At 46.8% G+C, this 25,003-nt stretch overlaps 1 protein-coding gene across 1 annotated transcript; it reads left to right on the forward strand.

Annotated features, from left to right (window-relative positions):
- Nucleotides 1-73: 73 nt before the first annotated feature.
- On the forward strand, nucleotides 74-23,253 carry LOC130477160 (keratin, type II cytoskeletal 1-like). The gene is made up of 10 exons (XM_056849230.1): nucleotides 74-628; nucleotides 4,288-4,499; nucleotides 10,198-10,258; nucleotides 12,168-12,263; nucleotides 14,190-14,354; nucleotides 15,060-15,185; nucleotides 15,988-16,208; nucleotides 19,043-19,071; nucleotides 23,049-23,125; nucleotides 23,242-23,253. Exons 1-10 carry the CDS (start codon nucleotides 152-154, stop codon nucleotides 23,251-23,253), a joined length of 1,476 nt encoding a protein of 491 aa, XP_056705208.1. The 5' UTR covers nucleotides 74-151.
- Nucleotides 23,254-25,003: the final 1,750 nt, after the last annotated feature.

Genomic DNA, 25,003 nt, shown 5'->3' on the forward strand with positions numbered 1-25,003 from the left:
CTAAATTAAAACTATGAGCCTATCAAGCTCAGCTCTTCAACGATATATAAGGCTCATCTCTGAAGTTTCATGCCAGAGGGCTGCTCTCTCATTTGTTTCTGCTGCCACCTGCTTCCTTGGAACAACCTATTTTGACTTTGGGCAGGTCACAATGGCACAACAAATGTCTGCTGGGAGGCCCTTCTTTGGAGGAAGGGGATTCAGCTCTGCATCTGCTATAGGTGGACTAGGAGGGCACAGAACCTACTCAGCCTCTGTAGGCCACCCAATCGGAAATGGATATGGGGTCCGTGGCTTCAGCAGTCAAAGTCTTTCCAATCTGGGTGAAAGCAGAAGAATTTCTCACGGTGGCTATGGTGGTTACGCTTCTGGATTTCATGGAGGCTATGGTGCTTATGGCTATGGCCATATGGGTTATGGTACTCTGGGGTTTGGTGGCAGGATGGGTCATATTGGAAATGGAGGACACTCCTACTTCAGGGGTGATGGCATCCGAGGAGTCACAATCAACGAGAAGCTCCTGAAACCACTCCATGTGGGAATTGACCCACAAGAACAAGAAGCACGGAATCACGAGAGGGAGGAGATGAAGACCCTGAATGACCAGTTTGCATGCTTCATTGATAAGGTGAGCAAGCAAAGACTTCTAAAAATCTGTTTAGCATGAAATGAAAATTTAAAAAGTGGGCCAGGTCTACTACAAAAACCCCGTGTTTCTTATATAAATCCCTGTGCTACCACTGGCACCATAACTTCAATATGCAACCAACCCATGGGATTTGTTTTGCATTCTTCTTCTGCACATGGATTATGTCCAGATGTTACAGCTGAGATTTACTTGAAAATACTTTAATAAAGCATGTTCAGATTCATTACATGATGGATTCTTGTAAATTGGAGAGTGATGTGTTTAGGAACAAAGAGATATTCCTGGTTCAAGAACATTTATAGTGCAATCTGAAGAACACCTTTCTAGGAGAAAGCCCCTTTGAATAAACCTGAGTAGGATTCTGAGTAGATCTGCTTAGGATTGCTGTCCAGAAATGTTCAGAAGGGCATTCTTAGAAAGGGATCAGAACTGTAGTGTAATGGATCAGCTCAGGAGGTTGTTTTTATAAGGGAAAGTATTGTTGTATATTGCAGTGTTTATCGTACATGTCCCCCCTTTATACTGCAATTTATTTTATTTTTGTGTTACAAAATTTATATGTAGCCTTTCTGTCCTCACAAGGGCCAACAAGGCAGCTAATTCAATGCAATGCCTTCTGCCTTTGTAGCCCTTTCTTGTATATGGAGATCAAATCTTAGACAGTTCGTTGTCTTAGACAGTTCTTTGCCTTGGATGACATTTTTGTTGTCTTTGACTGTTTTATTGTGGTCTTGCATGGCTTTCCAGTTCTTCAGTCCTAGCCCCACGGCATTGTTTTGTTTAGTAGAGATCTTAGCTGTTTGACTTGAAGTGTTCTACATGTTTTGTAATACACCTTGAGTCTCAGTGAGAAAAGTGGACTATAAACAAAGATGTTGATGATGATAATTATAATGATAATTCTTTAAAGTCCAACTGAAATAACTGAGGAAAGTTAATTGCCAGTAACTTTTCCTACTCATTTCAGTGGGATTTAAGCATGTCTAATTTTATTGGGACTGGATCCATTGAACTGATAAGTTAATGAGTACTTTGATAGATTTGAAAATTTGACTGTTTTATTGTTGTCTTGCATTGTTAATATGCCAACAAAATTGTAAAGCTTAAAAATGTTCTTCAATTTTTATTTTTAAATCAACATTTTAACATGATATGCACCATTTTTAAAATTGAATTAGGGCTATGTAGAATAGACCCCTCCCTGTTTAATGTCCCTTGCTTTATCAAAATCTTTTGAGCTCACCTTTGAAATTCGCCAAATTTGTTTAATTTTGCTTTAGGAGGAACCTTCATTGGCAACTCTATTTAATGCACTGCTTTACAGATGAAACCATTTAACTACTATTTATTAGTAGTATGGCGTATGGTGGTTTCTGCACAAAAACCTGGAGAAGCCATTACATTAGTTTGTTTTGCATGCTGTAGACCTTTTTATAGTTTGTATTTATTGTATTTCAGGTCAAACATGTACTCTAGACTTTAAGAAAGCTGATTTCAATACTTTTAGGGAACTACTGGGTGTGATCTTGTGGGTGAGAATATTGAATGAGAAGGGAGTACCATATATACTCACATATAAGCCGACCCGCGTATCAGCCGAGGTGCCTAATTTCACCCCAAAAATGGGGGAAAATTAGGCACCCGCGTATAAACCGAGGGTCGGCTTATACAACCCCCGGGTTGCCCTCCCGCTCATTAATGGCATAACTTCATCCTGGAGAGGTGTGACCAGTGGGGTGCCACAGGGATCTGTCCTGGGACCGGTACTATTTAATATTTTTATAAATGACTTGGATGATGGGAGCATGCTAATCAAATTTGCAGATGACACCAAGTTAGGAGGGGTAGTTAATACCCCGGAGGATAGGGTCAGAGTTCAAAATGACCTTGTTAGACTAGAGAGCTAGGCCATAAGTAATAAAATGGACTTCAATAGGGAGAAGTGTAAGGTACTTCACCTCGGCAGAAACAACATAAGGCACAGGTACAGGGAGAGAGTTGGCTTGACAACAGTACATGTGAAAGAGATCTGGGAGTCTTAGTGAACCACAAACTGAACATGAGTCAACAGTGTGGTATGGTGGCTAAGAAGGCCAATGCAATTCTGGGCTGCATCAATAGGAGTATTGTGTCTAGATCAAGGGAAGTAACACTACCACTGTATTCTGCATTGGCCAGACCTCATTTGGAATACTGTGTCCACTTTTGGGCTACACAATTTAAGAAGGATGTTGACAAGTTGGAGCGTGTCCAGAGGAGGGCGACCAGAATGGTTAAAGGTCTGGAATCCATGCCCTATGAGGAGAGATTTAGGGAGTTGGGTTTGTTTAGTTTGGAGAAGAGAAGGTTGAGGGGAGACATGATAGCCATGTTTAAATATTTGAAGGGATGTCATGTTGATGAGGGAACTAGCTTGTTCTCTGTTGCTTCAGAGACTAAGACTCAGAGTAATGGATTTAAACTAATAGAAAAGCGATTCCACCTAAACATTAGGAAGAACTTCCTGATGGTAAAGGCTGTTCGATGGTGGAATGCAGTGCCTCGGAGGATGGTGGAGTCCCTGTCTTTGGAGGTCTTTAAGCAGAGGCTGGATGGCCATCTGTTGGGAGTGCTTTGACTGTGGGATCCTGCATGGTGGGGGGAGGGTTGGGGTCACTGGGGATGTGGGGTGAGGTAGTTGTTAATTTCCTGCATTGGGCAGGGGGTTGGACTAGATGACCCTGGTGGTCCCTTCCAACTCTATGATTCTATGATTATTGCAGATCTGTTCCAAATCCAATTGTACTCATGAAGAATAGGTCACATTGATCCTTTGCTGGATATTTAAGGGACTGGCAGTGGAATCCTAAGAACACTTCCTTGGCAGCAAGCCCAATTGATTAAACTTGAGTAGGATTTTGAGTAGAGCGGTTTAGGATTGCTCTCTTAATTCACAAATTTGTATATATCCCAGAGCTGCTTCACACATGTCACTCATCATTGTGTAGGAAAACTGTCCAAACGTGTATACTGCCACATATGAAGAACAAGTAAGTGTTCATCTTGCTGCAAAATCAAAGGTCGGGGGTTACTGCATATACAGAATTTGATATGCAGTATGTACATGTGGTGTATACAGATGCACAGTAGAACAGATATGGGCATACCCAAGTATGCTGACATTCCAGTCGATTCAGATTACAGGAATTTCATTCTACATATGGATCCCCCCTGCCTAGTACCATTTCCCCATTAATTTCAGCATGTACAAATTATTTCCTGTGAAATTAATGGGGACCCCCAATTCAGATGCACATAAGAAATTTGTATGCACATCTTAAAAATAATTTCTGCTGGATTAATAAATTAACCTCAAAACAAAAATTGTTACTAAGTCGTGCTAGGTTTTAATATCCCCCAGCTGATCATAGGTGTTTTTCTATTATGAGCTTAAAAGAAACCTTTTTATTCCTAGAAATGCAGTAATGCATTGGGAGATACATGTTGCAGCTCAGTGCAATGTCTACTCCTTGCAGAGATGCACAACAGACCGAAAAACCAGAAAAGTGTAAATATCTGTTTTGAAAGCACACGTGCTGTCAATATTATTTTCTAATCAAAGATCCTGTTGTATCATAAATTTTAAAAAACAACCACAGGTCCGATACCTGGAGCAGCAGAACAAAGTTCTAGACACAAAGTGGAGACTCTTGCAAGAGTGCGCCATGCCAGAAAAGAAGGACCTCTCACCGTTCTATGAGAATTTCGTCAGCAACATGAAAAAACAGCTTGAGTGCTTATTAAGTGAAAAGGACCAACTAGTCCATGAAGAAGCTGCCATTCAGCAGCTGGTGGAGGAATTCAAGACTGGGTAAGATCATTTGCACATCAGCATCACCTCACATGAGAAGTTCAGAATGTGCCCAACTAGGGTTGTTAAAAAAAATTCGGTAAAATTCGGATCCAACAAAATTCAGCCCGTTTTTATTCAGGAAATGCCAAAGTTTGAACTCCCCCAATTCGGATCCATGGATTTCGGCATGAAATTCGGAGTTCATGAATAAATTTGGCCATTTAAAGACATTAAAAACACATTCGCACCTTTTTCGTGGCTCCAGGGGGAGGGCATTTCTGGAGATAGAGGTCCCAAACCTTCAGGGTAGCTTAAGGGGACCCTTCTTGCAAGAACCCCCCAGTTTTTTGAAGATTGGGTCAGGGGGTCCCGAGTTATGGGGTCTGGAAGGGGTCCCCCCATCCACCCATTGGAATGAATGGGAGCAGGTGATCCTTAATGTGCATCTCTTGCTGGAGGTCTGGTACAGGCGTGGTAACCGCCGCCCGCGTCTGGGCCCAGGTCCGAACCCCTGGGGGACGAGTGGCACTGCTCAGGCCGTCTTGCGGAAGCACTGGGGCAGGTGGGGGGGCGCCGCCCGGGCTTGGGCTCGGGTCAGAACTCCCGCACTTGCCCCCTCCAGGTCCAAGCCCAGGTGTTCCGGGGTGAAAAGGGACCCAAGCGGCCACTTGACTCTACAGTCGTACTGCGGCATGCGGGAGAGACCATCCGCCAGGCAATTCTCCCTCCCGGGAACATGCTTAATGGTGAAGCGGAATCTAGAGAAAAAGTCTGCCCACCTCAGCTGTTTGGCCAAGAGCCTCCTCTGCCCCAAGATGGCCTTGAGGTTTCGGTGGTCTGTCCAAACCTCAAACGGCCCCTTCGCCCCTTCTAAGAACTGGCGCCAAACCGTGAGGGCATGTTTGATAGCCATGGCCTCCTTTTCCCCAATCGGCCAGTTGAGCTCGGCCCCTGAGAACTTCTTGGAAAAGTAGGTGCAGGGTCTGAGCTTCCCCTGAGCGTCCTTCTGCAGAAGCACTCTCCCCATAGCCTTGTCAGAAGCATCTACTTGCAGGACGAAAGGCCGAGAACAATCAGGGAGAGCTAAAACGGGTTTTGACGTGAACCGGCTCTTTAGCAAGTCGAACGCTGCCTGGCAGCAGTCGTCCCACGCCACCTGATAGTGGCCGTGGCCACCTGACCCCTCCCCTTGGTCTTAAGGAGGTCCGTGATCGGGAGGGCTATCTTGGCAAAATCCGGGATGAATCCCTGATAGAAATTTGCAAAACCCAGAAATTGCTGAACCTGCTTGCGGGTTCGGGGGGATTCCCAGTCTCGAACCACTTGGACCTTCTTGGGTCCATGATTAACCCGTTGGGAGACACTACAAACCCAAGGAAAGCAAGCTTGACCTGATTAAAGGCGCACTTGGATAGCTTGGCGTATAGGTGGTGCTCCCTCAGTCAGCGCAGTACCTCCCGCAGCAACTTCTGGTGTTCCTCCGGATCCCGAGAATAGATTAAAATGTCATCTAGGTACACGATAACCCCCCGAAACAGTAAATCATGTAATATTTCGTTGATGAGTTGCATGAAGCAGGACGGAGCTCCAGACAACCCGAACAGCATTACGCTAAACTCAAAAAGTCCAAAGCAACATGAGAAGGCTGTCTTCGCCTCGTCCCTCTCCTTAATCCAGACCCAGAAATAGGCTTCCGCCAGGTCCAGTTCTGAAAATATCCTGCCTTCCTGCAACTGACTGAGAAGGTCAGGGATAAGGGGGATGGGATATGCATTCTTTTCAGTCACTGCATTGAGACCCCTATAGTCCACACACAACCGGAGGTCTGAAGTCCCTTTCTTCTTTACAAAGAAGCAGGGTGAGGAGAATGCGGCCTTGGATGGACAGATGAACCCCCTATCCAGATTCTTGTACAGAAACTCCCGCAACAGTCTTTTCCAGGGGGCTCATGGGGTAAACCCGGGCTTTAGAGGGCTTCATGTTCGCAGTGAGCTCAATGGCACAGTCCATAGTGCGGTGAGAGGGTAGCAAGTCACAGTCCTTCCCCTCAAAGACATCCACAAAGTCCTGATATTCCGGGGGCAGTATCACGGGAGTTGCTGTCGCGGCAGTCACCCTCCCCCCATCGGGCATGTCCTCCCGGCAATACCACCGGCATTGTGGAGACTCAAAAACCACTTGACGCTGCGCCCAGTTAATGCTGGGGTTGTGGCCCGCCAGCCAGTTGCTTCCCAGAACCACTGGGTAAGCGATCCCAGGAGCAATGGTAAGGCTGATCTGCTCCCAGTGATCCCCCACCCCCAACAACACCGGGTCAGAGCGCAAAAGAACGGGCTCCCCCTGGAGGTCACTTCCGTCCATCTGTCTGAAGCGTAAGGGTTGATCCAATTCCACCGCCCCCAACTGCAATCGTTCAAACACCCCCTGGTCTATTAAAGTCCTGGAACAGCCAGAGTCTAAAATGCCCACTACTGCAATTGGATCCCCTCCCTAGGGATTCTTTAACACTACTGGTACCGGTAGAGTCTCTCCCTGGTTACTCACCCAGGTCGGAACCGGCTTGTTCTCTTGCAAAGTAGCCTCCTGTGCCGGTTCACTCACAGGAAGCTTTCTTCGTTTTTGGGTGGCGAGACATCACTGGAACAGCAGCGATGTTCACACGGGACAGGCTCCAGGTCCGCGCTTAACGCCGTCGTCCCGCGCCGGGTGGGTGTTCCCTCCATCCTCTTCAGGTCCAGAACTTGGCAGCCGGTCAGAGCTTTCTTATCGGTCACCTGCCTGGGCGATCCGCTGGTGCACTTGGCGGCGAAGTGTCCCATCCTTCTGCAACGTAGACAGGAACCCTCTCTGAAGCGGTGCGCTCTCTCGTCCGGGAAACAGCCTCGATTCCCTTCACCTCAGTGTACCTCCATCACAGTGTTCCCCTTTGTCGGGCCTCTAGAGGGGGGTTCCTTCCCCAGGCGATCCTTGGCGAACTGCAGGGTCAGCTTGCGGTGTTCCACTTGCCCTGCCAGCCAGATCCAGCCCTCCACAGTGTCAGGGTCTCCCAGAGTCAGGCAGCCGTCCAACACTTCCCAGCACAGTCCCTCACGGAAGTGTTGGACCTTGGTGGCTTCGCTCCACTCACGCACCTTGCACGTCAGGGACTGGAACTCCTGGGCATATTCTAGCACAGACCGGGACCCCTGCCTCAATCTGCGCATAGCAATCTTGGCTCTCTCTGCCCAGTGAGGGTCCTCAAACCGGTGGTGCAGGGCTTCCAGGAAACCATCAAGGGAACACAAAAGTCCAGGGTTAACCTCTGTCACTACCACCGCCCACTCTACTGCCTCCTTCTTTAGAAGCCCGATGGCGTACCGCACCCAGGCTTCTTCGGAAGGAAAAGTCTCACCCTGATCGTTCATAAAGCCAGAAAATTGCAGTAGAACGTGGGGTAACTGGGCGCAGGTCCCATCAAAGGAAATCTGCAGGTCCCGGGCGACTGTGCGTGGAGAATGAATGGGGAGGGTAGTCGCAGCGCTGATGGACGATCGGAGTCCTCGCACCGTCCCTGCTAACACCATCATCTCCCTCCTTAGGATCTCCAGCTGGTCCTGAAGCTCCCGGTTCTGTCGAGTCAGGTCGTGGTTCTGCTCCTGCAGAAGACGGCGTTCCTCTTAGGGGTACGGGGTAGAGGTGACTGCAGCTCGGCCTCGGAGCGGTTCCTCCTCCCTGGAGTATAGGTCCTCCAGCGGGCCTCGATATAGGTGATCGAAGTTTGGCCCCGTGGTTGATTGGTGGACGTACTGTCCGGCAATCTGAGGTGCCCCCTCTGCAAATTCTGCGGGCTCCTTCCTTGGGGTTACTTCCTCCCGGCTTGGATCTGCTCCTTTCGGGGCTGCTTCTTCCCGGGGCAGGACCACTCCCTGCTGTTCCGACAGGCAGAGGCGTTCGTACTGCCGGATCAGTTCGGCGGATCGGGCCGACCTGGGGAACATCTTTCTCAAGAACTAACTAGTAGAAAATAAAATGTCAGACTTCATCAAATGCACAGCGTTTCAGCAATAGACCTTCAATCCAGGCAGAGCAGCGATTCAAAGATTTATTTCAGAAGTCAGTGATTTCAGTAAGAGACACGCGAGGTTGGAATACATGACTGGGGGGGAGAGGATACATCTATAGGGCTGATACAATAGGGTTACAGGAACAAAGAGACAATGTAGTCGTTTCCTGCCGGTAACGACTTAAGTAAAACTGAAACAGAAACAATTAAGAGCAATCAGTGGAGGAGATGGCCGAGCTCTCGGCTTTGTGAGCGGGACCCGATATCAGATTGGAGATTGACACCGGCGGGTCCCAATACAATTGCAAATCCCTGGCCGGAGCTCGTGTGAAAAACGGGGGGGGGGGGAGGAGTGCACGGAGAACTCCATCTTGTTTGCGGGGAAACCATCTTGTTTGGGACCGGAGCTGTCAGAAGCCCTATCTGACACCCAAGCATCACATCAAATGGGAGAAACACAAGAGGATCCTCCAATATTTTTAACATTAAAATGCAAGTGAAGGTTTTAGCACCTTGGGGAGAAGTGGTTAAACTCCCCCTGTGTTGTTTCCCCAATAGAAACCCCTTCCCGTTTCCTGAGCTACTATTATGTCTAATAGGGGAACATAAAGTATATGTACTTTTTTCCCTAGTGCAAATCAAAAACTTCAGGGAGGGGGATTTCCACAGGGCAGGGTCAACACAGTGCTCATGAGCACTGTGGAGCCCACCAACACTTTTTCTAGCACCCACCAAGTGTTTTTGAAAGTGGGTGGGGCTAGGTGGAGCTCTAAGGCTTTCCCCTCAGTTTGTGATTGGCCATTGGAGATCTGACTGGCTGTGCAGATTAAAATAATGTTGTTTCTGCGGGAGCTAAAACCACACTGTTGGTTTTATTCTCTCACTGCTCTTTCCCAGTGTATTTTTGAAGCTGTCCCTCTCCTCCTCTGCACTCGGGCTTCCTCCTCTGTGTCATTGTGTGCTACCTCCTGAGGCAGCCATTTTGTGGTCATGCCCACTACTCTGTGTAACAATTCAATGGTGTTCACAGGCTGAAAAAAGTCGGGTACCCGTGCCACAGGAGATACACCACAGCGTAAAATAGTTTGTTACCCCAATTACTCCAATCCAAACCCGTTAGCACCATTATCGCATCCATAGGCTTGCCAACATCCAGGAACTAGCTGGAGGTCTCCCACCATTACAACTGATCTCCAGCCGATAGAGATCAGTTCCCCTGGATAAAATGGCCACTTTGGCAACTGGAATCTATGGCATTGAAGTCCTTTCCCTCCCCTAACCCCACCTTCCTCAGGCCCCACCCCAAAAACTTCCTGCCAGTTGTGAAGAGGGACCTGGCAACCCTAGCCCCTATACAGCCCCCATCAAGTATGTTGAGACCTCTGCTTTGTCTGTGGGTGGCCCCTTTGTACTGCATTCTTTGTCCACGCAGGGACCACCAAATTTATGATTAAAGACTGCACAGAATCTGCAGTCTACATAGTGCGACAGTAAACAAAATTATTAGAGGCCACAGGGATCCAACCATTAGCTTTTCTCTACAGTGCCCAAAGCTGTCCTATGTGCTACCTGGTTTAAATGGCTTCTGGGTAAAAGCAGCCCTGTAACCTTCCATTACTGACTGTGGTGAGATGACGTTGAGTTGCACAGTGCTTTTCGTCTCTGTTTCAACAGCTACGAAGAGGAGCTCAAAAGGCGTACAACAGCAGAGAATGAATTTGTGTTGCTCAAGAAGGTAAGGAGGTCAAGTTTTGCTGCCTTAAACCTGAAGCATAACACTCTTTATTAATTGCTTCATTGGATTACTTGTTCAAATTAAGGAAAACTGCTGAAGGCCCATACACAGTCCCCAATGACATTTTCTGTGCCTCTCCCTCACCCCCCACCCCATGTCACCTCTGGCTTGCAAGGGGCCACTTGTTTCCTGCACACAAGAAATGACAGGCAGGCCTTCTTTTCCCATGCAGAGTAGTGTACGTCAGCTAGGAAATGGCACCTTACAAACTGCTTTTGACTTGGTCGGCACCCTTCCCTTAGGATTGCCAACCTACAGGTGGGGCCTGGAGACCACCAGGAATTACAGCTCATCTCAAGATGACAGAGATTAGCTCCCCTGGAAAAAGTGGCAGTTTTGGAAGGTGGAATCTATGGCATTATACTCTGCTGAGGCCCCTCCCCAGACCCAACCCTCCCAGGCTTCACACCCAAATTTCCAGGAATTTCCCAGTCCAGAGCAGGCAACCCTACCTTCACTTGCTTGGGAAGCACTTTTTGCTGAGCTAAAAGGAGCACGGAAAAGTCATGCTCTGCTTGTTCCTTTGCCACTACATGTCTCTTTTGTCATGATGAGACAGAAGATCACCCAAGAGCTGGCTTTCTCCAGTTCTCCTTACCAGAGGGAGGGGCTGTGGCTCAGTGGTAGAGCATCTATTTGGCATGCAGAAGGTCCCAGGTTCAATCCCCGGCATCTCCAGTTAAAGGCAAGTAGGTGATGTGAATGACCTCTACTTGAGACCATGGAGAGCTGCTGCTGGTCTGAGCAGACAATACTGACTTTGAAGGACCAAGGGTCTGATTCAGTATGAGGCAGCTTCATATGTTCATGCGAGCCTTCGGCCTTAGCATTTCCAGGTTGTTAGGCAATGTTCTCAGGATCTCTCCCTGTAGCCCTCTGTGGATGACATGATGTCCTGTGAAATCAACATGGCTAGAGGGAGCAGGCACAAACATATAGTCCGCAAGTCCTATATGTGATCACACACAAGTGTGAAGTCTGTGAGATTAGAAACTGTATGTACATAAGTTATCTTCCTTTGATTCGAAAAAGCAGCATTCCCAACCACGCACACACACTTCCTACGCTCATAGACTCTGTGCTCACAAGCCAGTGATCACACATAGGCACTTCTGCCCTCTCCACTAAACACACACGGATTTCAATGAACCTAATGTCATTTGTAGGGAGCTTGTGTTCATCTCCCTGGAGATTCTTTAATTCCTCCTCCCTCCATGGAAAGCGACAGTTTCAACAGTATTGAAATTCTGGGGAATTTTGAAATTCGTCAAGTTTTGTGATAAGACGTCCTTGAAATGAAGGATTAGCCTGTTTTGATTAGCAAATTGAATAAACAAACATTTTACGAGATTCAGTTGCATGTCAGCCCTCCACATATTAAAGAGTGGTTATTTATTTCATGTATGGTGTCGGAGACCAACAACACCATCCTAAGCAGAATTACAGCCTTCAAAGTCCATTGAAAGGGCATAGAAGGGTATAACTTCCCGTACAGTGACTCTGCTACATTGCGGCATCTGCTATTGATGAATATTGACCTGGACTGCCTGCCACCTGTCAAATAGTGCCACAGCCAAACACCAAATATCATTCATGCACTTTGAGAACATTTCCCATCCACATTCACAAAGAATTTTTGGAATTGGGGACACAGGAGCAAATTTCTTTGTTATATCATTTCTTTGTGGCTTATACATACATTTATTGGTACAGTGTCGTGTTAACTCTTTGCTTCTTGAACGTATGAAGTCATTGAGATGCTTGTTTAGAATCTCTTCAAGCTTCAGCTGACTGTCACGACACTCTTAGCTGCTGTAGGGAGTTCATTAGCTGTTTAACCCCCCTTTAGGATGTAGACGGCATCTTTCTGAGCAAGGCAGAACTGGAGGGCAAAGCGGATCTGTTGAGTCGGGAGCTGGAATTCCGTTCTTGCATCCATGCAGAGGTAAGGTTGAACCCCACAAATTCACTGGTAAAGAGACTTTCAGGCTCAGAAGAGTGTAAATATGAGTCAGGGTGACCCTCTGTGCCCACTGGTGGCTCAGGGAACTTTGCTGAGGTCATCAACCCCACCTCACTGCCCCATGGCCCTGCCTCACTGCCCCACCACTGCCCCCACAATTCTCCTCACACACTTCTGCCCCCATCCCCACCCATATGGCAGGGTCCCATTGCACAGGAAAGGCGCTCAGAACTGCACCTCTCACCTGGGCTGGAAGTATCTCTACAGGGCCCCATAGCAATCATGGGAACAGAGTCAGTTCTGATAACAGGAAGGTAACAGTGCATTCCTGAGTGGAATGCCTGCGCTGGACTTAGGAGGCAATGCTGCAAAAAATATGTGCAACCCTCATAAGGTTGCATGGGAGATATGCCACCTAAAAGGAGATACACCACCTAAAAGGCAAAAAAAGGGGGAGCGTTCCCAGGCCAAAACAGCTTTGGAGGCTGCCTAAAGGCAACCCCGCCCCCAGCACGGTGCTGTAATGCCCCGGGAACGCTGCCTGGGATGCCGGCACAGCCTTTGCCGGTGTTCGGACACCGGCGAAAGGCTCCATAGATTCCTGGGCTGGCACTGCCATGGGAGTGGCCTGCGACTGGCTTCCGGTTCTTCCCACTGGCGTCTGGGCCGCTTACACCGGTGTTGGCTGCCCGGACATCAGTAAAGGGGCCCCGGACACCGGCATGACTCCTTCCTGGCCTCCTAAGGGCTTTTGCCCTGGAGACTCAGGAATGCGCTGTAAGAATGATATCTGTTGAAAGTTATGGAATATGCTTCACAAAATTAGCAAAAAGGAATGTAAGCATGGGTTCCTTCCCTTTTTTGAGTATATATTTATATGTTTGTTTCTTTGATACATTATATGCTGCCTTTCTGTCATGGCGTTGAAGGCGGTTTACAAATCAAAATAATTGCCCATAGTCTGACTTGGATCCCACAACAAATCTCTAACAGAATAGGGCTGTTGGAAATTTTTTTGGGTAAAATTCAGATTCGGCAAAGTTTGGCCCCTTTTTTATTCGGGAAATGCTGAAGTCCGAAATCCCCCTATTCGGATCCATGGAATTCGGCATGAAATTCGTCATTTGCGAATAAATTCTGAGTATATGCCATTAAAGGTCAGTTGATTGATTGAACAATTGCTAAGTACAACCTTGTAAATCTTTGCAAGCCTAACAGGAGAGATGATGAATCATCTCATTATGTTCTCATGTTCAGTAAAACTGGCTGGGAAAAGTTAAACCAATTGAAAAACAAAAGCGCCTAGTCTGGGTACTGTTCTTGTCCCAGAGCCTTATGCTTTTTTCTTTCTTTCTTTTTTAACAAATGATCAACCTGAACCCCAAACAACAGTAGCTATTATTTTACGAAAATTAGAAAGTGAACATTTACTTCTAATTTTAGAGGCCATTAGTCATTCAAAGAGATTCAGTACTCTTCCTATTTCATGGTTCTGTATTCTAGCAGGGATCCAACTTAATATAAACAAGGAAAATTGGGAAGATCAAAACAAGCACATTTGGATGCCAACTCTTAAACAATTTACACAACTATCCCACAATGATCAGATGGAATAACCGCTGCAGGAGACAGCCCATGGGATTTTTATCATGAGACTCATGGCTCAATGGGGTAGGACTTTTGAACCACTGGAAGACTGCAGAGCATGGAACGTGTACAAAGTAATTTCCCATTTACTGCTGATTAACTGCAGGCAGCCTCTGTTCATATGGCATAAAGGGCTCCGCTTCCAGTTTAGGGCTAAGTTGCTTCTGCCCATTTTCTCTTTTAGCAAACTGACTGCAGAAGAGATAAAAAGAAATGGACTCTTTGGGACACATGATCCTTACACAGCTTTTTGTCTTGCAGGAACTAGCACAGCTAGACTGTCACATCTATGACACCAACATCCTTTTGCAAATGGACAACAGCAGAAACATAGATGTTGACCTCATTATCAAAAATGTCGAAGCCTGGTATCAAAACGTCGCCCAGAGGAGCAAAGAAGAAGCAAATGCTTTATATGAAAACAGGGTAGGAAAGAGCACAGCTGTACTACACTTATTTGAAATGCCATCCTCAACAGAGTCACACTTTTCTAAATCAATTGAAGTGAATGGGATTAGAAGGGTGTAACTCTGTTGAAGAGTGTTTGTGGATGTTCTCATCTAGCGAGTCCATCCACTGCCACAGCACACAATCAACATATTTGTAGTGGTTTAGGCAGCATGAACTGGTTCTAGTTTATACAATCTGAACAGTTGGCTACTTGTTGTGAACAGCCCAGGTACATTATGGGGGAAGTGATACCTAACTCTTCTGGGGTGTTTTCCATTTCCCCATTTTGGCTGCTGAACTGGGATTTCCAGAAGCTGCTGTGACCTTGTGCTTTGCCATAATAATTGACAAAGTTATGGTGTATATGGGAACTCTATCCTTAATTCCTTAAGGATTTCGTTGGCTTTTTACTGCCAAAGTTCATTGGCTTTTCTCAAAATCCCTTAGATCTTTTGCCTAAGAAGGAATGTCTAAATTCACTTCTGACTTTGCTTCAGATGAAACCTGGGGACAAGCTAGGTATCTATGGAAACTCGACCTTGAGAAATTTTGCTAGATTCACTGAAACTCGTGGATTTTAATCAAAAATTCTTCACGTATTTCGTGGGAGGAAGTACTCCCAAATTTCACTTTAAGCCAAAAATGTTAGTGACAGGCCTGTTTCTTGTCTCTGGGTCTCAGTTCCTAGAGCTTCAGGAGCAGAGAGGGAAATATTCTGACAATCTGAAGATCAACCAACATGCGATTGCTGATCTGACCCGGTTGCTCAATAAGATGCAGTCTGAACATGACTTGGTGAAGAAGCAGGTAGGTGGGACCAAGGCATATAGTATTTCTTCTTCGGATCTAATGGCTATATCCTAGTACAATGTGACTGAGGCTTTTTAAGCAGGGACGTTTCCCCGTGGTCACCCCCGCTGACTGCTTCGGGGCTTCCTTTTGATTATGCATGCCTTTTCTGCCTATCAGAGATCGCCTTGCTCTCCCCGTGCATTTTGCCTGTGTTTTCCAGATGCTGTTTTGCTCTCAGTTCTCAGTGACATCACCATATAGCCAAATCAAGTTCTGCATTTATTTGCTGACATCCACTGATGTCATGGCTTTACACTTATTATCATGGTAACATATAGCAGTAGGATTGTCAGCTCCGGGTCAGGAAAAACCTGGAGATTTTGGTGGTAGAGTCTGAGTAGGGAGGGGTTTGGGGAGGGGAAGGACTTCAATGGGGTACAATGCCATAGAGTCCACCATCCAAAGTGGCCATTTTCTCCAGGTGAACTGATCTCTCTTGTCTGGTGATCAGCTGTAATCCCAGGAGATTGCTAGCCACCACCTGGAGATGTCCTGGGATTACAGCTGATCTCCAGGCAAGATAGATCAGCTGAGGAGGCCGGGGTTTGGAGAGGGGAGGGACTTCAATGCCATAGAGTCCAATTGCCAAAGCAGCCATTTTCTCCAGGGGAACTGTTCTCTGTCAGCTGGAGATCAATTGTAATAGCGGGAGATCTCCAGCCACCACCTGGAAGTTGGCAATCCTACCTATGCACCAGTACCATTTCCCCTTTCGATCAACTCAGTTGTGGGTTTTTTGTTTGTTTTTGGGGGGCAGGTCGATAATTTGCAGTCATCCATTTGCGATGTTGAACAGCGTGGTGACATTGCTCTTAAAGATGCCCAGGATAAGCACACAGAGCTGCAAACTGCACTACAGAAGGCCAAGGATGACTTGGCTCACTTGCTGAAGGACTACCATGAGCTTCTGAATACCAAGCTGGCCCTGGATATTGAAATTGCTACTTATAAAACACTACTGGAGGGAGAAGAGAGCAGGTAATGATGGATTGCTCTGAAGATTTGCATGCGCAAACATCCCAGAAATTTTGCAAATCTTACAAGTATTTGAGCCTCCTTTGATATCCACACAGGTATTTCTTCTGGGCAGGACCTTCCAATTTGAGTCAGGTTTCATCCTACACCCATTTAGGATTTATAACTAAAATAATGAATTGGCCACCTTTGAGAAATGTGATCTATCTTACTGATATTCTTTTTAACTTCTCTCAGATCCTTTATTTGACCATCTCAGGTTCAATTCCACGTATCTCCATTTAAAAAGGACTCAGTAGTAGGTGATATAAAAGATCTCTGCTTGGGTCACTGGAGAGCCACTTGCCTGTCAGTCTAGACCTGTGATCCCCAACATGGTGCTCATTGCCACCACAGAACGCTCAGATACCTTCCCTGGTGCCCACCAAGTGTTTTTAGAAAGGGGGTAGAATAAGGTTGCCAACTCCTGGATGAGAAATACCTGGAGATTCTGGGGGAAGAGCCTGAGGAGCGCGGGGTTTGGGGAGGGGAGAGACTTCAATGCCATTGAGTCAAATTGCCAAAGTGGCCATTTTCTCCAGGGGAACTCATCTCAATCGTCTGGAGATCAGTTGTAATAGTAGGAGATCTCCAGCTAGATCCTGGAGGTTGGCAACCCTATCAACACTGCACATTTATGATTTTACAGAACTAAGCTTGTGGGTGTTGCTTTATAAAAAAAAAAGATCAGGCCAATAGTAACTTCTTGTTAAGGGTGCCAGGCCCATCCTGGCAACCAACAGGAGACAAGGGTGGGGGGGACATGGCAGGGATGGCTGTAAGCAATGGCATGACATCACTCCTGGGGAAACCAGAAATGTCATCACACCTCTCTAAGAATGACCAGAAGGGCTGTGGCTCAGTGGCAGAGCATCTGCTTGGCATGCAGAATCCCCAGTTCAATCCCCGGCATCTCCAGTTAAAGGGACTAGGCAAGTAGGTGATTTGAAAAACCTCTGCCTGAGACTCTTGAGAGCCGCTGTCAGTCTGAGTAGACAATACTGACTTTGATGGATCAAGAGTCTGATTCAGTAGAAGGCAGTTTCATGTGTTCTGTGTAAAACCATTGAGTTTTCAGCTATTCCTAGAGCAGACTGATATCACTTCTGGGTTTTAGCATACAACTTCCAGCAGAGAGGTCCATACGTCTGTTTTTTCCTGGAAGTGATGTCACACTGTCACCGATGCAATTTTTTTTCTCCTGCTGGCTGCTGGAGTGCCAGCAAGCAATGCTCTCTGGGGGCAGGAGATCTCCCACCCCCAGTGAGCAATGGCAATGGTACTTCTTGTCCATGCCCCGTTGAAACAAATTCAGTACAATGCTAGGGGCCTAACGCACTCAGTATATACTACGCTTAAAAAAACGTGTCATCCAGGTTAGATCGCACCTCAGACCTCCCATTTCGGCTTGGAAATGCTTTGGAAGCGCCAGACATCTGTTTTTCCCCAAAACGCCTATACCATGATGCATTTCGTTATGTTGTTTCAAAACCGGCAATCCAAGGGGTGCGTTCAGTTACATACGCTATTCAGTTCTCCTCCCCTCTTTTTGCAACACCCAATGAAAAGCCTTTCTCCTCCCATCCCACCTTCCCCCTCCCCTCCCGTTTGCATCCACCAATCATTATTGTTACTTAATTCCGCCCCCCACATAAGTGCTTGTGGTCTTACAAAGGAACACAGGACCGTTGGAACATTAGATCAACCATTTATATTTGCGCAGGGTCCCAATCAAACATTTCCCTCTTTTATTTGCTTGCGTCCTCCATTTTTTTAAATCGCCGTCTGCTTCTGCTATCATTGGTCAAAGGGAGGCTTGTTCGTTGAGACGAAGGGGAGGGGGTGGAAGAGAGCAGGCTACGGGATCCCAGATGGGACGAGCTCCTTTTGATGGGTTTGCGCTTGGACTGTACCATCACTTAAACATGAGCAGTTGGATTGTATTGCCAAGCATTCTCCCCCCCCCCCTGCCCCCATCACATTGGGGAATTGTCCACTCTCTACCTAGCCTCAACGGGAATTTCATGTTTTTGGAGGAAAAAAACCCTTTCTTAACCTCCAAAGCACCACAGCAAGCATTCCAGGCCGCCTCTGGTAATTGGAGAAATAAAAGTGTACGCTTGCAAGCCCCCCCCCTTTTATTTAAACCATGATAACTTCTAGTGCACCCCCCCCAAATCTCTAGGCAGAAGGTCTTTCCCTATTCTGCTTCTGGATCCCGATTGCTTGCAAGACCCCTCTGTTTTCCCAACCACCCAGCTTCTAGGGTACCTTCCCCCCCTCCCCATTAGTTTCACTAGTTGGTTACAATGCAATCTGATTAGAGAGTTCTGTGTGTGGTTTGTGTGCGTGCGAGAAGTAGAGGCGTCAGGGGAAAACGTGAGGCCATTGTCCTATCGTCCTGTTGCAACGACGATCCAAAATGCCAAGGGGGGGAGGTAGAGGGGAACCCAAGCAACGTCACGGTTATGTGTTGCTCCCTCCACGCCCACCTCTCTCTTGCGTGCGCACTATTTTATTGGAGGTGCGCTCTGAAAGCAGACGTTTCAGAGACGTTAGAACGGGCAGGAGTGCGGGGGGGGGAATTGGAACTCGCATCCAGGACAAACGCTTTTAAGGTGTTTTCCACACGTTTCCTGGACTGGGTGCGATAAGCCTCCTAGTTTTATGAATGCGTTTTCTACATTTCCAGTGCAATGCAATGAGACTTGCACAGAAGTTAACAAATTCTTCCCCAAAATACAGTCAGCATAATCTGACAGCAACAATGATTATTCTCTTTTCTTTTTCCTGAATAGGATCTGCACAGGCAATTTTGTCAGCATCGGTAAGTACAAATGAGGCTGTGTTGTATTAGATTCACCCATTTTGCAATGCTGTTGTTGCCTCCTTTTCAGCTGAAGCAGAGCAAAAACAAGTATTTAAAAATAAAATTAAAATTCACCAAGATTATGAATATCATCATTTTTAAAACTAAAAATAAATACTTAACATTCAAAGTGCTGAATGTGAGATTTTACCTTAGACTTTCACTGTATTATTTATTACTATTTACTTCATTTAATAAGCTGCCTTTCTCTACAGTGGAGAACCAAATCAGGTTATAGTATTCTCCTCTCTTCTGTTTTATCCAGCATGGTGTAGTGGTTAAGAGCTGTGGTTTGGAGCGGTGGAGTCTGATCTGGAGAACCGGGTTTGATTCCCCACTCCTCCACATGAGCGGCGGAGGCTAATCTGGTGAACTGGATTTCTTTCCCCACTCCCTCACACAAAGCCAGCTGGGTGACCTTGGGCAAGTCGCACTTGCTCAGCCTCATCTACCTCACAGGGTGTCTGTTGTGGGGAGGGGAAGGGAAGGCGATTGTAAGCCGGTTTGAGTCTCCCTTAAGTGGCAGAGAAAGCCGGCATATAAAAACCAACTCTTCTTATCCTCACGACAACCCTATGAGGTAGGTCCGGCTGAGAGAGTGTAACTGGCCTAAGGTCACCCAGCAAACTTCCATGGGAGAGTGGGGATTCAAACCTGCATCTCCCAGATCCTATTCCAACATGGGGGGAAGCCATGATAGAAGCAGAGGGATAAAAGTAGGGTTCCCTCTTTGCCTCTGGCGGGAGGTTTTTGGGGCGGAGCCTGAGGAGGGCAGGGGTTTGGGAAGGGGGGGACTTCAGTGCCATAGAGTCCAATTGCCAAAGCAGCCATTTTCTCTAGGTGAACTGATCTCTATTGGCTGGAGATCAGGTGTAATAGCTGGAGATCTCCAGCTACTACCTGGAGGTTGGCAACCCTACTGACTGCCGGTTATGTGAATGGTAACTTCTTGCTGGTAGTTCACTTTAGTCTGGCTCTGAGGAAATCTCTTCCCACTATTGTCAGTGTAGTGCAGTGGTTAGATTGTCAGACTAGGATCTGGGAGAGCCAGGTTCAAATCCAATGAACCTGCCAATGGTACCCTTGGGCCGGTCACTTTCTCTCAGCCTAACTTCGGACCCTTTCAAACTGTCCTTATAATCCGTTATAACAGCCGGTTGCTAACAGATTTTTTGTGTCATTTCAGACACAACCATTTTGGCTCCCAGCTGCTAATGGATTTTTTTTAACTTTTCAGACAAACCTGCATGTGTCCCATGGATATCCTGGGGCTCAGCCATTTTTTATGAAAAATGCTTTTTCCTGTTTTCAGTTTTTCCTTGTGCATCTGAATCACTGCAGTGTGCTGTTTAAAACGTCTGGAGTGCTTCTGAAAGGACTGCATCCCCCCCGCCCCCCACTTATTCTGCAGCACGTTCTTTTTTGGCTTTTTAAAAAACATTCTGAGATTTGTGCTTTAGCAATATAGCACCATAGCAATGCAATACATCCCAATGGCAGTGATATAGCAGCAATTAAGTGCTATATCACCACCGTTAGGATTTATTGCATTGCTATGGTGCTAACCACAAACATATATCACCAGCATTGGGATGCATTGCATTGCTATAGTGCAAATTTCAAAATGTTAAAAAAAAGCCAAAAAAGAACACACCACGGAAAAAGGCAAGGGAAAAAGCGAATCATAGAATCATAGAGTTGGAAGGGAACACCAAGATTATCAAGTCTAACCCCCTGCACAATGCAGGAAATTCACAACTACCTCCCCCCACACACACCCCTAGTGACCAGAAGATAGCCAAGATGCTCTCCCTCTCATCATCTGCCTAAGGTCACAGAATCAGCATTACTGACAGATGGCTATCTAACCTCTTCTTAAAAACCTCCATGGAAGGAGAGCTTACATAAGAACATAAGAAAGGCCCTGCTGGATCAGACCAAGGCCCATCAAGTCCAGCAGTCTGTTCACACAGTGGCCAACCAGGTGCTTCTAGGAAGCCACAAACAAGACAAGTGCAGCAGCAGCATCCTGCCTGTGTTCCACAGCACCTACGATAATAGGCATTCCTCTGATACTAGAGAGAATAGGTATGCAGCATGACTAGTATCCATTCTAACTAATAGCCATGAATACCCCTCTCCTCCATGAATATGTCCACTCCCCTCTTAAAGCCCTCCAAGCTGGCAGCCATCACCACATCCTGGGGCAGGGAGTTCCACAATTTAACTATGCACTGTGTGAAAAAATATTTCCTTTTATCTGTTTTGAATCTCTCCCCTTAGCCGCCTTCTTTCCAAGCTAAACAGCCCTAAGCGTCCTAACCGCTCCCCATAGGACAGTTGCTCTAGTCCCCTAATCATTTTGGTTGCTCTTTTCTGCACCTTCTCAAGCTCTGTAATATCCTTTTTTAGGTGTGGTGGGTGTGGTCTCACCATAGATTTGTACAAGGGCAGTATGATATCAGCAGTTTTATTTTCTATTCCTCGCCTAATTATGGCCAGCATAGAATTTGCCTTTTTTACAGCAGCCGTACACCGGGTTGACATCTTCATTGAGCTATCCACTACCACCCCAAGATCCCTTTCTTGGTCTGTCACTGCCAGCACAGATCTTGGGAGCTTACCACCTCCCAAGGAAGCCTGTTCCACTGAGGAACCGCTCTGTTAGAAAATTCTTCCTAGTGTCTAGACAGAAACTCTTTTGATTTAATTTCAACCCGTCGATTCTGGTCTGGCCTTTTTGGGCAACAGAAAACAACTCAGCACCATCCTCTATATGACAGCCCCTCAAATACTTGAACATGGTTCAAGTGGTGCAGCTTTAAATGGCTAGAGTTCTTCAGAGCACTTTAGAGAGTGCTCATAGATGGATTGAAATGAGTAGTATGAAACGTCCATCCCTGTATTGCTTTACTTGGAAACAAGTCAACAATGGATGACATCCGGTTTACAATGGTAATCTGAAAGGCGCCTTACTCTTCTAGGGTTTGTTGTGAAGATAAAATGGAGGGGGGTTGATGTGTGTCCCACTGAGCGTCTGAAAGGAAGGGTGGGATAAAAATGCAACAAGTTTAGGGAATAGGTGGCTAGGATAGGTCATGATAGAGGTTTATGCAATTATGTGTAGATGGAGGAATGGCGAGAAAGAACTTTTGCTCCCTGTCCCATAATGCTAGCACTAGGGGGCACCCAGTGAAGTTGATGGGCTGTAGATTCAGGATGCCCTGACCAGGATGGCCCAGGCTAGCCTGATCTCGTCAGATCTCAGAAGCTAAGCAGGGTCAGCCCTGGTTAGTATTTGGATGGGAGACCACCAAGGAATACCAGGGTTGCTGTGCAGAGGAAGGCACTGGCAAACCACCTTTGTTAGTCTCTTGCCATGAAAACCCCAAAAGGGGTCGCCATAAGTCGGCTGTGACTTGAAGACACTTTACACACACAGATTCAGGATGCATATAAGAAATGCAATGTATAAGTAAACTAGTGGAATTCATTGCTGTGGGATGAGTAATGGCATTAAGAGGGGATTGGACAAATTCAGGTCCATCAGTGGCTGTTAGCCATGATGGCTAATTGGAATCTCAAAGTTCAGATGCAGTATACTGCAGAATGCCAATTCCCAGGTGGAAGGAGCAACTACAAGGGAAGGCTTTGGTCTCTGTACACCAGTACCTCTGTCTCTGATGAAATTAACTTTGACTCATGAAAATTTATACCCTGGAAATTTTTGTTGGTCTCTAAGGTGCTCCTGGGCTCAATTTGGACTCCTACTATAAACCTTTCATCGACATCAAGTTGGCTACTGGGTAAAATAGAATGCTGGGTTAGATGATCATTGGTCTGATCCAGCAGCCTCATGCTTACGTTTTTTACATGAGTTTCTTAATGCAAAGCTCTACTTTTAAACTGAAATGTATATGTATTTTCCTTTGTAGATGTTCTCAAGCCTGAAAACTCCATTGGCTACCAAGCGCCATTTGGATATGGGGCTATTGGTGGAGAATATGGTGGAGTCTGTGGAATAGGCTATGGTGCAGACTTCTGTAGAGGATTTGGACGAAGAAGACGTCGAAGCTACTGTGGTGGAGGTAGTGGAGGATATGGTGGAGACTACATTGGAGGATGTAGAGGAAGAAGTGATGGACAATATGGAAGACGTAGGAGTTGGAGTGGCATCTGTGGAGGAGGATATGGAGGAACAATGGGTGGAGGCTACAGTAGAGGATACGGTGGAAGCTGTGGCGGAGGTTACAGTGGTGGAGGTGGAGGAGGATCTGGAGGAGCAATGGGTGGAGGTAGAGGATACAGTGGAAGCTCTGGTGGAGGATACAGTGGTGGAGGTGGAGGAGGATCTGGAGGAGCAATGGGTGGAGGTAGAGGATATGGTGGAAGCTCTGGTGGAGGATACAGTGGTGGAGGTGGAGGAGGATCTGGAGGAGCAATGGGTGGAGGTAGAGGATACGGTGGAAGCTCTGGTGGAGGATACAGTGCTGGAGGTGGAGGAGGATCTGGAGGAGCAATGGGTGGATGTAGAAGATTTGGTGGAAGCTCTGGCGGAGGATACAGTGGTGGAGGTGGAGGAGGATATGGTGGGGATGACAGTGAAGGGTACAGTGGAGGACGTGGAGGAGGAAATGAAGGAGGAGGTGGAAGACGTCGGAGCTGGAGTGGCGGATGCGGAGGAGGATCTGGAGGAGCAATGGGTGGAGGTAGAAGATACGGTGGAAGCTCTGGCGGAGGAAATGGTGGAAGCTCTGGTGGAGGATACGGTGGAAGCTCTGGCGGAGGAAATGGTGGAAGCTCTGGTGGAGGATACGGTGGAAGCTCTGGCGGAGGAAATGGTGGAAGCTCTGGCAGAGGATACGGTGGAAGCTCTGGCAGAGGATACGGTGGAAGCTCTGGTGGAGGGTACGGTGGAGGGGTGTGGGGGGGACAATATAGTGGAGGGCGTAGGAACTGGAGCTCCAGAAGTGGTGAATTCCGTCCAAGGACTGTAGAAAGCAGCATGAGTGGGGGTCAAGCCTCTGGAGATGCAGAGTACTCAGGAAGGAGATATAGCTCCGGAAGTGCACAAGGATCATCCAGTAACATAGGCAGGCAACGTATCTCTGGAGGTTTAATAGATGGTAGCCAAGATGGAGGCTGGACTTCTGGTGGTTATCCACCAGGATGTGGCATCCCATTTGGAGGCGGAGGATTTGTTCCCAGGATGGTTGGTGGCCCTGTAATTGTGGGGGGAGGTCCTGGAGTGGTTGGAGGTGTAGACATGGGATGTGTGCCAGCTGTAGGAATGCCACCAGTTGGAATCCCAGCTGTAGGCATGGGGGGTATCGGGAGAGAACCTTATGTAGAAGTAATATCTCCATTTGGTGTGTGTTACCCTGGAATATTAGGATCCCCAGCAGGTATATGCTACCCTGGAGTTGGAGGCCCCATCGTGAATACAGAAATGTAAAATCTTTATACCAACCCAACATCTTGGAAGCAATTAGGACTTGATGACAGCAGCAGCGATTAGAGCCCCCACCAAGGCTACAAGAATGCAGACGTGGATCATGAAATAGTTTTTTTCACAATATTAATGCTGTTCTGTATTTGCATTCCAGTGCATTTATTACTTCCTTCAAGCAAGGTGTGTGCTACTGAGTCCTGTGTGCTACATATATGCACACACAGATGTCCCCTGAGGCAGTAGTACCTTCATAAAACGTAACCTTTGGATGATTATTAATTTTTCCCACTAATTATCTCCAAAGCATAGAAGAAATTTGTAATCTTCTGTAGCAGAGAATGCACTGAAGTGTTTTTTTTTTAAGTTTCCCTTTGCAACATTCATTAACAGCATGGTCCTAAGTAGAGTTATGCCTCGGAGGTCATTGGGCTTAGAAGT

Source organism: Euleptes europaea, chromosome 1, assembly GCF_029931775.1.
Source record: "Euleptes europaea isolate rEulEur1 chromosome 1, rEulEur1.hap1, whole genome shotgun sequence".
Taxonomy (NCBI): domain Eukaryota; kingdom Metazoa; phylum Chordata; class Lepidosauria; order Squamata; family Sphaerodactylidae; genus Euleptes; species Euleptes europaea.

Coding starts and splice junctions, on each gene's coding strand:
- LOC130477160 (XM_056849230.1), top strand. CDS start 152: ATGGCACAACAAATGTCTGCTGGGAGGCCCTTCTTTGGAGGAAGGGGA. Junction 14,355..15,059: donor ATGCTTTATATGAAAACAGG/GTAGGAAAGAGC, acceptor TCTGGGTCTCAG/TTCCTAGAGCTTCAGGAGCA. Junction 15,186..15,987: donor ATGACTTGGTGAAGAAGCAG/GTAGGTGGGACC, acceptor TTTGGGGGGCAG/GTCGATAATTTGCAGTCATC.